We start from the raw sequence: 15,254 nt of genomic DNA, 5'->3' as shown, positions 1-15,254 counted from the left end.
TACGTTGATGGAAGACAGAGGCAATGCAAGATTGAGGGGGAAAGGAAAATGTAGTGTGGCGAAGAAGCAACAGTGGCTGGATGAAATGTCAGGCTACTGGCAGGCTGTCGGGCTGACTGGCTGGATTGCTGGCAAACTATTCGGCATGCAAGCATGTTGGCTGGCAAATCCATACATGCAGACCTGCAGACATACACACATGTACACAAATAGGGGTTAGACAAAATATCAATACGGCAATATATCCAATGGTGCAGTCTATGTGATATGCAGGTATGCACCGTATACCCATTAAGAAAGCTCCAGGATTTCCGTATACCCACTTAAAAATGTGCAATGAAACGTAACAACATAGTTTTGTGACAGAACTTTCACTTCAGCTATGTGTTTTCGCAAATACGGGTCGAGGAATATGACTGCAAACTGAACAAATGCTGCAAACATGCAGAGAGACTAACGTAGTATACCTACCACTCCTTCGTGTGATACGAGAATCGATACGCTGGCGCCGAATTTAGATATTTTGGTTAATAAAATAAGGCGCTCTGAATAGATTTCCCTGCTCCCAGTGTACTTCATGGCTTCTCGAGGTGGCGCTCAAAACACGAATGAGGGAAACTTGAACACAAGTTAACTAGCCGAAGAGGAAAAGGTTTTCAACGGGATGGCGGACAGCAGTTTGAGGAAAATAACAGAGGCCCCAGCCACGTTTAAGTCCAAAGTCTACACTCAAAGAGACCAACATGCACAAAGAATATTGTGAAACCTGCACAGAGGCATACACCAAATTACAGTATATAACTGTACAGCAGGGATGATCTACATTACCTGATCCACTAGAGTAGGTATAAAGGTCTCACTGATTCAAATTCAGCTCCATAGAAAACAATTTGTCACACATTACAGACTCTTTACACACAATTCTCTTTGTTTAAGTAGCATTGTATCTTTGATTGAAAAAGAGAGACAGCTGCAGGCTAAACAGACACAAACAGTCTATACTTACAAAATAAATAAAAGGACTGTGCAATATTTGGGTTCTTCAGGCATCTATTTGTCTTGCACAGCTCAATAAAAAAAAGACAGACTGTAGTAGATCTAAATAATAAAGACATTACAATGCATGGAAATCACGGACTGAAAGAAATGTGTTCTCTCTTCTTTCCTTTGCCTTTCTCAATCTACCTTTCGTTTTATCTCCCACTGTCTGATCGAGTTTATTCACACTATACACATGTTGGATGTACACATACTCACACATCACTTCCAACAGCTATAGCACAGCCTCTCTCCCACCTGCCCTCTTCAGGCATAGTGGCCCTCCCATCTCTATATATATCAGATGCACTGTGGATTCTTGAGGTGGTATTGATTTCCACCAGAGGTGACATTTACTGTGTGCTCTGCCAAGTTATTGCCTTAATCACCTGACTGGTCCTTCACACTTGAACTGAATCAGATGTCAAACTCTCGGTCGATGAGGTGACCCGTTACTGCTCCTCCCACACGAAAATGATTCGACCGACATCATCGCTACAATAGCAACATCAGCCACCAGAAGCCACTCAGACATGTGCTCTAGTCCTCCGCCTCTCTCATTTCGATCAGTACTGCCAAAGCACTGGCATTGTAGTCTACATTCTTTGTCCAAATAACGGTTACAACAAAGCTCTTTTAATATCTTGATGTTTCTTTCTTTGCACTTTTCACTTTATTGCTGGAAATGGACGTTGTAGTGGGCCGGCATTATCTAAATGCTGGAGGTAAAGTGTATGGATCTTTTCTCCTGATTGAGCATTCCTTGGCTGCCCTTAGAGAGCTAACATAAACATAAAGACCTGCACCTTCAAGTGGTTGTCAATAGATAACTGTATGGGCTCCTGATATTTCTCTGTCTTTCTTTCTTTCCCCTCAATAATTAAATAGATTATTGCTGTATTGTGATCTAGGTCTGTGATTCCCAACCTAGGGTACTTGTACATCTTCTGCCGTTGCTAGGGGGTGTGGGAAAGATTGTGGAGTAGCTCAACTTATTTGATTAAATAAAGTTTACAATTTGACGGAAAATACATGCATCCACATATTGAGTCATATTACAATCATATAGAGTGAGCTGAAAGTAATGGACAAATGGTTGAAATAGCAAGGGTCATGGATATAGAAATGGTTAAGATAGTTAACTAAAAGTAATGGATAAATTGTTGAAATAACGATAGGTCATAGATATACAGTATACATGGTTAAGCTAGTTAACTAAAAGTAATGGATAAATGGTGGAATAGTGGTAGCAGAACAAATGTGAACTTAACCAAACTGACTTAGACAGCGACAATTCAGCTGCATTAAAAAAATATTGTAACATCCACCATTATATCCATTTTTATGTTAAAAAAATATTGAGCTTAAAGTCAATTCAAATGAACACAGTTGGAACAAAATGGTGTCGATGAAGGGATACATCTGAAAGGGTTATGTCTTACAAAAAAAGGTTAGGAAATGTTCTAGGTGATCAGTAACCTACTGTAACTGTTGCATGTTTTATTTTTTGAGCAGAATTATACATAGCTTATATCACATTGGGAAAATCATAGTCAGAAATAATACATTAAAATGGAAACAGAATGTCAGGTGGACATGTGTACTGTACGTTTATTGACTGTATTGGAGCCAAATGGAGATTGGAATGATCCTGCTCTCTGACACTTATCCTCTGAATTAACGGTCTATTTGCAGTTTGCCTCACTGCTCTCTCTCACTTTGTCCCGCTAAATGCTTACACATTTATTTATCTTTTTGGCTCTGTGACGATCATCTCATTAAGCTGGCTCACAACACACAATGTCCTGCTGGTCCAGCATTGCACTAGCATAATAATTGTTCATGCTGGATAGATTGTTTTTTTGTGTAACCACGGCTCTTTGTTTCAAAACTGGACCACAGTAATCTCTCTATGTAGCGCTCTGCTCTGGCGAAGTCACACCGAGCCAATCACTGCAGAACAATGATCCCTTCACAGAGACATCAAACACGCAAGATACTGAAGTGGAAATGGAAAGAAATCAATTAATGTCTCTCACTGGACCCCTCAGGAGAATTTTTTTTTTGATTTGTGTCCGACACACATTTTTGTTTTCTGTGTATGTTGTGGCGTGCGTGTGTTGGCGTACAGCTGGCAGTCCTGTTCCTATTCACTGCCTGCACTGAGGATTCTCAGTGAGCATTGCTGTCGAGATTCAAAACCTTCCTTTCCATTTGTCTAATAGGTAACTAGGCCATGGTCTTTTTTTTTGTCAGGACCACATTACCTGACATTTATTATGCACATTTTGTTCAATATAGTCAGGAAACCTCTCATCACAAAATGAAACCATTGAATATTAAGCCTAGAAATCTAGACACACCCTAGCAGCAGCAAATGTAATTTGCAGCCAGGGTCAGTCTAGCAACTCTCCATTGGCTTGCGAGCTGGAAAAAACAAATTCTGGTCAGGCCAATCACATCGTGTATAGAGTCGGTGGGCGGGCTTAACATAAGTACGGCAGAGTTGCGATGGTTCCGTGTGAATTCCCTGCTACTTGAAAACAAAGAAGATGGTTGCTGCTGCTGGCGAACTGCGGTCTTTCGAATCGGCTTTGGCCGCGACTCTGAAAGACTTGGAGTTACGCACTGAATTCATTCTTAAAAAAGGAAGATGTGTTCTGAGTTTTTGCCGACCGGATATGGCAAAAGTTTACTCTATCAACTAGCGTTGCTCTGGTTGGCTATGAGTGCAGAGGGAATTTGAGAGACAATCATTTATCCCGCCCCTCGGATTGAGCCCTGCCAATGGTGAGTTCCCAGACCCAACATCTTGATGTGGGTCCGGCTTGTCAGGCTAATTGAATATGGCTGTGCAGTGCATTTAGTGGTACTCTCTTATATTTATCAATGCAAGATTCAGCAAGAAGTACAACCAAACCCCACTTAGGTTAACAGAACAGAACCAAGCCAGAACATGTCATGGGTTGCCCAAGGTATTCATAGATCCATTAGTAAGTTTGTGTGTAATGCACTTCCTTAGTAGTTCTTAGTAACTAGAGACAAATAACAGAGCTAATAGGAGAGTGAAATATTGGATTTACTGTACATTCGCCAGGTGGCCAGAGACATGACTCATAATGAATGCAATGTAATGTAACAGCTGGATGTCTAAATAAGCAACTGTTTGCTAACACATTTGCCATGTCATCTTAAAAAGGTGTTCTATGTCAACTTGTTTCCATTGCCCCCATGTGACGGGTGCAAGCAGCTCCAGGTCATGAGGACTGAATAAAAAGCAGACTTGACGGGATATTTTTTTAAAGGTCCCCTGTTATTTTGTCACTGCAGCTGCACATATCGGTCAGGATCCAGCTATAATGTAAAATACAAACTTTAGATTACGTGTTCATCACAGAAGGTCTTAAAAAGTTAAATCAGGCCCTGTGGGTACATACATGCTCATATTTATGTTCACCTAGAAACAGATGTGAATGTTTGCTTTTAATTGCACACTAATCCTTGTGTGCTGATAACTTAAATCCCACTATACATAAAACAGCCAACAAGCTTAAACACATATATGAATCAAATCGTTTCATGTGGGTCGCATATGGTCCGGGCATAAAAGCAAAACAAGTGCACAGAAACATGCATGCACACAGACACAAATACAAAAGCCTAAAGAAAGATATGGATCTCGTTCTGTGAAATAATGCCCACACATTGTGCTTCTCCGTCCTTTGAGATTATATTTTAATTAACTCTTCTTGTGTCAAAGGGATTTTTTCCGAGCGGGAAAAAGATAAACATTGATGATAAAGTGCCTCAATTCTTTCTGCTAGGCTTGGATGCTATTAACTACCCTAAATGTCTAGTACATTTTCAAATGGTTTCCTGATGGCGAATATGGCCCACAATAAAAGTCCCCTTTGCAACAACATTGTCATTAGCATTGCGTTGCCTTAATGCTTTTGTTGTCCTGCTGTGACTCACTGGGGCTGGATTGTAATATTTCTGCCTTAATGGATATGAAAATGGGTGTTCATGTTGTTGAGTCCTGCTGAGAGATGTGTGTAGTGTGTGGTGTGTTTGCAGGTATCCCCCTGTACGTGTGTATGTGCATATGGTAATGTCTTTTCCTGTATTTGCATGTGTGTCTCATGTACCCATGCCATGCCGACAGGCTTCTGGCCCTTTAGTCAACTTGATCGAGTTCATGGACCAACAAGCATTGTATCCCACCATGTCAGGAAGCCTTGTGAGAGAATTGAATTACCATTTTGACACCTGCAGGAAAAGCACCGAGTCCCCTGGGTGCAGTGATTACTTTGCAGGGACATTACATGTAATGACCTCTATGGCTGAACGTCTGCCAAAGCTTGTTCATCACGCAGACAGATCTCCATAGACAGCCTAGACGCTGCCGTGTGAAAGTCTTGTAACTGACATGATGTGTCATATAACTGTCATTCCAAATCCAATGAAATTGTTCACTTTGTCTATAATTTAGATGTTTCCCATTAACTCTGGAAGATGTTTAAGGTTTTATCAGTTCCTAATAAATTATAGTGGAATAGTCATTGTTATATTCTTGGTTCTTGATGTAAAGCACTTTGGATACCTGCTGGATGCTGTAAAGCGTTGTATAAATAAATGTTGATTGATTGATGGATTGATTAGCTGTTAACATGTTTTTAAATGAAAACTTTAGTGATATTGACATAAAGATAATTACCCTCTAATAATAGACACGTGACGTGAATGGGCCTTAGCAAAGTCTCCCTACAGTGTCCTTTGTCTTACACTGAAACAGCCTATTGACAAAGAAGACAGTTTTGAGTGATTTCTGCACAGCTCTTGTGCATGAGGATGAGAAACATTTGGTGCTGTGTGTAATTGATGATTCCTATATCGATCTTGGTAAGATTTCTTGAAACATTATTTCCTCTTGTCTAAATGAAAATGATACTTCTTCATCTTCTTCTTTATTAGGGGAACACGTAAAGTTAAGACTATATATTTAAATTCACCTAGGCTAAATACATTCACACTGTATGTTTTCACAACTCCACATATATTTAATGTGACCATACATGTCTTGTGTTAAGTCAACAGGGTAGCTGCTTTATTTCCATACGAGATAGTTTTTAAAATAATAGCCAAGAAAGACATTTCCGCTTTTATTTACAAGCACGCACAAGATTTTCAGTGGGTCAACATTTCAAATACACCAAGATTCTAGAAAGTGATGAAAGTTATTTTGGAAGCCAGTTATCATTATTAGAAGCTAATTGAGAAAGCACCTGTGTTTTAATGCGGAGGTCACCTGTATTTATGGGCCTATCCTTAGTCAGTGCCAGTGAGCAGGCAGCTACAGTGGGTTTAGCGAGTAGTATGTAAGGCCGAAATTCCGTGTAGGGAGGTTGGTTGAGGTGGCCGACGGGTAAAATACAGGACTTTCACCCAGAAGACCGGGGTTCGTGTCCCGTTATTCCCACGTGTCACAGAAGCGTAAGCCCACCCACGACCTTTTCCTAAACCCAACCGTCCCGTTCCCGCGTGTGACGGAAACGTAAGCCCACCCATGACCTTTTTCCGAAACCCAACCGTCCTGTTCTTCCCGTGTGTCACGGAAACGTAAGCCCACCCATGACCTTTTCCTTAACATAACTGCGTCAAAAGGGACGTCAATAGTCCCGACCAAGCGCGTTTAGTTAAAGCGCGTTATATGACGCTAAAGGAGACTTTTAGCGTCAATAACAACAACAAAAGCACCTGATCAAGCGTCCGTATTTTACGAGATGGGAGTGACAACCTGTTGTTTATATGTAAGTTAACCAGCTCCGACGGTCACGGTTCTTTGCAATGGCAATTGTAGACGTAAATATGGTCCGCCACTCTGACCATCCTGCTATGTTGATTTGAATGGGAATGTCCGCTCTACTCTCATTTTAATTCTATGGTTATAGCTCTGTGACAGAAATAATTGATTATTTTCCTTGTATGCCATACCGTATGATGTATCCAATTACAGCCCCTACTGTGTGAAGATAACCCAGCAATTGTTGCTTGAGTGTTTATAAAAAAAATAGTTTAATTGTAGATACAGAATGTTCATGTCTTTTTCTTCTTCTGATCAAAATGCAACATTTACACATGACATTTTACCCAATCACTAGAGGAATGCTAGAGAAGAGCTAGAGGGCATTATGATGGCAGAAATTTGACTGTGATCACTAAGGCATTAAATCCCCCTCCAATCTATCATCTCCACCCTTTCCATGTGATTTCAGTTCAATATGGAAACCTTTTCACAATGTTAATGGATCTGTTAATGATCAGTAGGTCCCTTCACTTACTCTCTCCTTCTTTATAGTGTTTCACTAGCCTAATGGTTTCTCAGCACACATGCTAAGCTGACCTACATACTGCGGGATGTTTTTTTCTTCCAGAAAATCATTTGGGTTTGTTAGGTGTGCTCAAATCATTAAATGTTTGCTGTTTCTGAGCTGCATCTGTAGCACGTCTGTCAATTTCTGCAACACAAGTAATTCTGCTTCCTTATTATTGCTCCGGATACTACAGCCTCCAAGGTTGTTCAGCTTTTGGGGTCCCTTTCTTCAGCTATGGACCTTTTTCACGGTAGACATTTTAATTTGCACAGCTGAAATTGCTAACCTTAAGGATGGCTCAATCAAGTGTCCCAGTAAGCTATTTCAGTGAGTCAGCATGCTCAATACCAGGGCCTCTCCTAAGTGGAATGCAGCCATCATTAATGGTTTTGAATACACCTGTGCTTTTCCTACTATGACATGTCAATATGTCTGCCGTGAAAAAGGTCTATACAGTCCAAACTCTGAAATCTTGGTGTTATATTTGATCATAATATGTTTCTTGATCAACATATGAAATCACTATCCTGCACATGGTTCCTTCAACTGAGAAAAATTGCTAAACTTACAGCTGTTGTTTCGCAATCTGAGCTTGAGATGATCATTCATGGTTTTATATCATCCCGGCCTGATTACTGCAACTCTGTTTTCACCTGCCTCAGCAAGTCATCTCAGGACCGTCTACAACTGGTCCAGAACTCTGCTACAAGGCTGTTGACCAGGTTGAAAACTAAAGGTGACCGTTCCTTTGAATTGGTAGCTCCAGCAACACACTTGTTTAAACTAGCTTTTGTCTCATGTTTGTAACTTTGGGTTTTTAGTCTTTTAATCTTTTACCTTCATTGGTATTTTATTTATTTCCGCATGCTCATTTTCTGTTTGGATCCTACCGTATTTTAACAAATCATCATGTGAAGCACTTTGTGACTTTGTCTGTAAACGGTGCTATATCAAATAAACTTATTATTACATTCTAAAGTGGTTAAACTACACTAACTACCATGTTGCACTGACGCCAACCTAAGAGGTGCAGCATGGACAGAGCAGTTGCATCCAGTCTGTAATCAATCAGATGCATGCAAGAACAAATGATTCTCACTGTGATAACAGTGACTCACACTATTTTAAACCATTGTGCAGTATGTTGTTGTCTAATAAACCTACAAACATATTAACCCACACAGCCCCCACCATTGTTTGGCTGTTTTGGGGCCGAACGCCCACACAGAATGGGGAGTTTTTTACTTGGCAGCCTGGCCTACAATAGAGATTATTTAATCTAAAAGAGTTAGCTGAGAAGCCCGAGGCACAAAACACACACATCCGTATCCGTACCTGAGACTGGGCTTTTTTTGAAAAACCTTTATTTGGGGTTGGGCAACTGGTGAGTTATGGGGGTTTGTTTAAGCTCCGTGGCTTTGCTAACGTGACGCTCCAGATGGTTTGTTACACAGAACCATCTGAGAAGTCAGTGGAAATTGTTTGGAAAAGGGCAGGCACTATATCTGGCAGGTGATTTAATGATCTGTCTATTATGTCCACCATTGTTGTTTTGAACAGAAGAGACAAGACAAAGACAAACAGTCGCTGCCGTCACACACACCTAAACCACGCCCGTAGCTGCCAATGGCTCCTCATCGGACACTGACACACGGACACTAGTTCGGTTAGCTGGTAGTTCAGACACAAGGGCATTACTTAAAGCCTGACAAGATAGATTTTTGTGTCATATGTGATTCCACGGTTTGCTCGTTATCTTGTGATCTCATGATCTCGCGAGAATCTAGCTGCCGTGCAAGGTAATGGCTTCGCGGCTGTGGGTGGTTATGCTATTACCTTGGTTAGCCAAATAAAAACGTGTTAGTTATGCCAACATGTACTCTTGTGCCATCGTGTTTTAAAGTAATTGTAACCTATATTATATATATTTTGGACATGAGATCTGTCCCAGTTCTGTCAATCAATTCCTGTAACATAAAACCAATAAATCTCCCTTCCCTCTTGGAGTAGGCTACAGGATTGAAGTTTCAGCCTGGAATTATAACTGCAAACTATCATATTTTTGACCCAAACTTAGTCTGACAGATTACGTAAGCTTTACATCTGAAGTAAATGTAATGTATTGTACATTTTCTTGAGAATTGACCACAGTGCATGCAGTCATCCTTGCTATCTTTTCCGGTTGACTGTAAGTGAACTTGCACATGAATAACATGCGTTCATTTTTAATGACTTGTTAAAACAATACACGCTGCTAAATTAATTAATATTCAAAGATGGAACTCAACTGCAACTCAGCTGCATTTGTAAATGGGTCACTGTTGACAATTATACAACATGAAATGCTAAATAAAAACAAAACAGCATGAAGAAACAGCATGAGGCACATGTCTTTGAATTAATGCATCACATTTCTACATACAACAGTTGTAAGTTTTGCGTATTTGTGTATCTGCTGTTACCATTCCTACCATTCTCCTCTCTGAGAATCACTTGAAACCACACTATAACAGTCCGTTTCTATGGGAACACCCACCCTTTGTTTTTCAAGAGGGGTTAAAGTGCTTTTTTTCCCTGCATTATTTTTTGAAATTGAATAAATGTAATTTAAAGAGAACATGGGTCAAAAGTCAAGGAACTTTTTAGCTGTCCAATTTGAATTGTAAAAAAATTTTAAAGAGAGAAAAAAAAGAAACTATCGAACACATTCTTTTTTTTAATGAAAAACATTTGTTATTCTATCCCCCTGTCTGTGCCTGTCAGGTTTTTCTGCTCACAAACCGTGTGTTCATGTGCATTGATTTGACCTCTTCCTTTGTTCTGTGTGTTGCAGGTTGCCCGTGTAGGGGGCCAAGAGGATGGAGGCCATGAGGGCTGTGTACCTGGCTTCCAGGTCAAACACTACCAGGTGGCGTACAGTGAAGCTTTCAAGAAAGGCCAGGCGCTTATACAAGGTCAGTGCACACAGACAGAACAAACTGAACTTTTTGTGCTTTGGTTTAAAGCTTTAGTGTGTGACTTTTTTATATTAATCAACGTCCGTTACATTCAAGCCATTGTCATATGAGTTGCTACAAAGCTAATCAAGACCATCAGCTCCACACAACTCTCTCTGTATTTCTCAGTATGGCTATGTTTACAAAATGGTGTCATCCGGCGGGTTTCGCGTATAGAAAATTGAGCGAAGATAATGACCTCTTCTGAAGAGTCCATCATGTTTTGTTAATCCTCCGTGTCCTCCTTGGCTACTAGCAACTGCGTGGAGGACGGGTGGGGGCTGTGCGCGATCACGGAAGGCTTGTATCATGTGGACGCGCCGACAGTTTTGTTGTCATTACTTAAAGTTCCTCATGGGGGCGACAGAAACTACGCACTATAGCTTTAAAGTTTACTCTAGACCAGGGGTCTTCAGTGTGTTTAGGCCAAGGACCCCTCAGCTGAAAGAGAGACGGAGCAGGGACCCCTTACTATATATAATGTATAAAATTGAGTTGGATATTAAACTGGGCCAATAACGTGTAGGGCTGCCGAGGGCCTTTAGATATACCTTTTTATTGTGCGTACAATATTAAGGTGTTAAAATTGTTGACATATTCATATATTTATACATCATGTTTTAATGTTAAAATGTGGAAAAGTGGATAGCTACCTAACCTATAGGACAGTAAGCCTATCATTAATGTTGTGTAAATTTAAAAAAAGATGTACGTATCTTAACAAATAAGATGTTGGATTCATGTTAATGTATATTTTCAGACATATATACTGTGTCCCGGACCCCCTGTTGAAGATCTCTGCTCTAGAGGTCTTCACCGGTCTACCCGAACGCTAGAATCTGAGACTCGAACTGGTCCCAGGTCCCAGGTCTGTGTGTGAGGGCCCCATGCTCAGGAGGTGAATGAGCAAACGTATAGTTATTAGTTTAAAAATTCTGATTCTAAGCGAGCCACGTTTGTCATGATCCGTCACCGTGACAGCAAGTGGACTTTAAAAGCTGAAATAACAATTGGATTAACCATGCTGTTTCAATCAGAAAAGGAGGAAGACCTACATTTATTAACAACTTTCTTGGCAAGGCACAGGGGAGGAACTAATAAAGTAAGACACAATGTTTTGTTTTGACAACTTGTAAATTAACGTTTACTTGTTATTAATAGAGAAGAGAAAAAAAAACTATTTTTCACATACAATCGTACAGTACAATGTAGTGAAATTCAATCACTGCATTTGGATAGCCACATACAGCGTCCGTGAAGCTATATGGGGTTCAGTGTCTTGCTCAAGTAAACTTTGACATGTGGCTGGAGGAGCCAGGGATCTCTGAGCCACAGCCACCCAATAATAGCAATTAGCTGTCAAATTGGTGCCCATCGGGTCTGTGTATCTCGGATTCTGTAGGGTTCGAGTCCAACATTTCTCTGTTCTGCACAGGTCCGGGTCCCAGCTTTCAAATAATAGACAGTTCTGGTTCGGTTTGGTTCTGGGTAGAGTTGTTGGACCCGTGAAGACCTCTAATTTGTCTGTTTCTCCCTCTTTCTTTGTTTTAAATTATGGCATTCCACAACATGTGTGTGCGTGCCTGCGTGCGTCCGTGCGTGTATAGTTTTTTTTTTTCTTCACATTCATTAGAATTAATGTGGATTCTTGTTACAAACAGGAGATAAGACAGGCTGTGTCTTAGCCCCACAAAGACGACAACAACAACAACATAATTGTGTCTGCAAATAAATTATTCTCCTTGATTGGTTGAAATTTACAAAAGTCTCTCTTTTTTTTCCTTCATCTTTTGTTCCTTTCCTGAAGACAGCTTTGGGCTGTTCAGTTAAGCGTGCATGTGTTGTGTGCTCATATGCATGTGTGTTTGCCTTGCGCCTATATTTTGCTGCAGCTTTAAAGTCCCGGTACACCAGTTATCATGCTCGAGTCGACTTAGCCTTTCGGAGAACTCAGTCCCCAAGAGCCTAGTACTTGTATTTTTATTTTATTTTTTTTATGCAGAAATATGTGTTTGATCTCAGCAGGTTTATAATCAAACCGTTAAAGGATTGAGAGGAAGTTGAGAGGAAGGTTATGGAGGTTCAATGCAGAGTGGTCGCTGTTGTGGAGGCTCAGTTCCATTTCTTAGCAAGTCGGGAAGCAGCTTGTCCCCCCCTTACTGTCTGCAGTTGCCGGTCACATTCCCCACAGACTCCTGCATTGCGAAACTCCGTCCACAGAAGTCCAATCTCAACTCCATATTGCTGCCAAAACTTATTGGTCCAATCTGCTCCTCTGGGACCCTCCGGCAATGCCTACCTGCACAGCTTCACTTCGTCTCCATAGAGATCAGCAATAATGTCTGCTGGCTAGCAGTCAGCTCCTCTGGGGTTGTGATTATGGCCGCCGGCACGTCTCTCCACAGAGATTGTCAAGGTGCAGTCAGCTAATGGTAGTTTTAAAGCGGAGGACCTTTTCACTGATTAAAATGCTCAATAATTAATTCACTTTTGCACGGAGTTTGTAAGTTTTACGTGTGCGATCTGATGAAATACAATGGAAATATGTAAATTCAAATGGTAATAATTGATAGTTTGTTAATGCAGTCTGTCATTTATTGTGCAGCTTGTTTTCATTCCCCGCTCATTATTCACTCATTTTATTTATTTCATCATCCCATTGTGTTGCTCTCCACATTACGAGGCTACATTGGAGGAATACCATTACCTTTTTTTGTTTTAATGACATGCACACAATGTGCTGTATCTATATACACAGGAGTAACACATTTCCTTCCTTCATGGCTGGAGTGTCATGCAGTGCCTGTAGAGGTGTTCTTGTATGGCACAGCCTTTATTTATTTATTTTTAAAGTGGCACTCCACTGAAAGTCAGCTTTTCCAACTGAAAATACATAGTTTCCTACCTAGACAGCGAAATATGACAAATCTGAGCATTTTCTCCTTCAATCCTGCTTTATTATGTTTGATTCGGTCAGCCAGTGATGCATTTTGTCATCTGGAGGTTCAGTGGTGCGTGTAGTAGGAGACAGAACTCAGTTCTGCTTTAGTGCTCTGCTCTGGGACCAGAGTGGTTCTATTACCTTGAATATGCTCCTGTCAGCAGAAACACCTCTCACCATGGGGGGGGGTCCCGCTGCTCACAAGTCATGGACAGAAGCATAGGCATGCCAGTGCTCACACACAATGCACTTAACTCACACGCACACATACAAACATAAATATATGTGCATGCTTAGAAGGGATATTCAGGAGACACACAAAGATGAACGCTTGCATGCATACTGTAAACTGTGTTGTGTTGTTGTTTGTTTACAGCTGCACATAACTGCACAGTAACAGAAATGCTATACGGTTTTTGATCATAGTAAGTGTCTCTTAAAAATTAAAAGCACTTGCTCTTTGCAAAATGCCTCAGCAGGTACCGGCATGTTGAAAAATCAACATATAAAAGTACAAAGGAAACAAATAAGGCACATGATTTCAGCATTCAGCTTGAAATATGTGTAGGTAGTTTCCTAACAGTGATCAAAGTGATATAACATTATGTGTACATGTCAGTGGGTCTGTTTTGTCCATATGTTTGCTTGTATGTGTGTGATTTAAAAGGAAATGGAAAAGGGAAAGCCACACATAATTCAGTGCATTCAGCAATATGTATGGATTTCAGATTGAGTGTTGATACTATTTTACCTTCCATCCATTTAGTTAAATTTGAACAAATTGTCTGCTGAGTGTGAGCATGATTCACACCGAGTGCCAGAGGCTGCAGCCAGGCCCAGTGACACATGCAGATTTATGTAAATTCTGCTCAGCCCTGTGCCACCTGCTGTAGACCTCCCTGTGTAATTACCATTGGAGGGGCGGTCTGTTAGCGAGAGATACCTGTTGGCGCAGACCGGGGTTCAAGGACATCCATCTCGTCTAATGGCCGTATCCGAGAAGCCAGCGCACGCACGTATTGTACAGTGTGCAAACATTCACTCTTTCTCCGGCTTTCCCACTCCTGCTCCTCCTGTTCTGTTTGCCACTCCATCATGAATATTTCCTCTCTCTGGTCCTGGTTTTTCTACTTGTCTTTCTGTTTTGTTTCTTCCTCCATTCACTCCAGTTCTTCTCCTGCTCAGCTGGTCACTGCTTACATGAAAAATTGATGCATCTGAAAAAAGAAGTATAAGCAAAAGAAAAAGCATAGGCCAAGGGTGGCCGTGGAGAACACCTCTCTCTCTTTCTCAGCTCGTGAGCTCCGACGACTCATCATTTCAAACAGTATAAATGTATCTATAGGCCAACGTACGGACAGTGATGGGAATAACGGCGTTATAAATAACGGCGTTACTTTTTTTCAGTTATGAGTAATCTAATTGATTACTCTTCCCATCTTAATAACGCCGTTACCGTTACTGCCAAAAAATGCGGCGCGTTACTATATTTGAAGCTGTTTTTTTCATCAGACCAACTAGATCTCTGAGTCTGAGCCGAGAGGCAAAGACTTTTTTTTCCTGTTCTTCCTTGGTTAGTGGGCAGTGCATGACGCAAGCGCATAAATACTGACGATTGGCTAAGTTTGAGTAAAATGTCATGGTTAGCCAATCAGAGGTAGAGTTGGGCGGGTGTTCGAAAGCACGCATAGTCAGACACACAAGGAACAACACCAGCGAGTCAGTCAACGAGAGAGAGACAGGTATGGCCAGGGCCTTATTGGGACTCATTTTCAGCCCTGGAGTTTTATGCCTTAGATCGGCGCACTTTAGTTCACGACTGACTATATTAAAATAATGTAATTAAAACCTCAGAATATAAGTCTGCAATAGGTGCACTGTTCTCTACAGCCTTGTAATTCATTG

The 15,254-nt window shown here is 40.9% G+C and overlaps 1 protein-coding gene across 2 annotated transcripts in view; it reads left to right on the top strand.

The window, feature by feature from the left end:
* The window catches only part of cdh13 (cadherin 13, H-cadherin (heart)), a 413,558-nt gene that overhangs the window by 107,697 nt on the left and 290,607 nt on the right, over positions 1–15,254 (top strand). For both annotated transcript variants that reach the window (XM_036002865.1, XM_036002866.1), the window contains exon 2: positions 10,246–10,366. In XM_036002865.1, coding sequence (XP_035858758.1) covers positions 10,246–10,366 — 121 coding nt within the window. The remainder of the gene's footprint in view (positions 1–10,245; positions 10,367–15,254) is intronic.

Source organism: Sander lucioperca, chromosome 7, assembly GCF_008315115.2.
Source record: "Sander lucioperca isolate FBNREF2018 chromosome 7, SLUC_FBN_1.2, whole genome shotgun sequence".
In the NCBI taxonomy this organism is placed as follows: Eukaryota; Metazoa; Chordata; class Actinopteri; order Perciformes; family Percidae; genus Sander; species Sander lucioperca.
The sequence above is the reverse complement of the archived record's forward strand: the minus strand, read 5'-3'. Positions and strand labels throughout refer to the sequence as shown.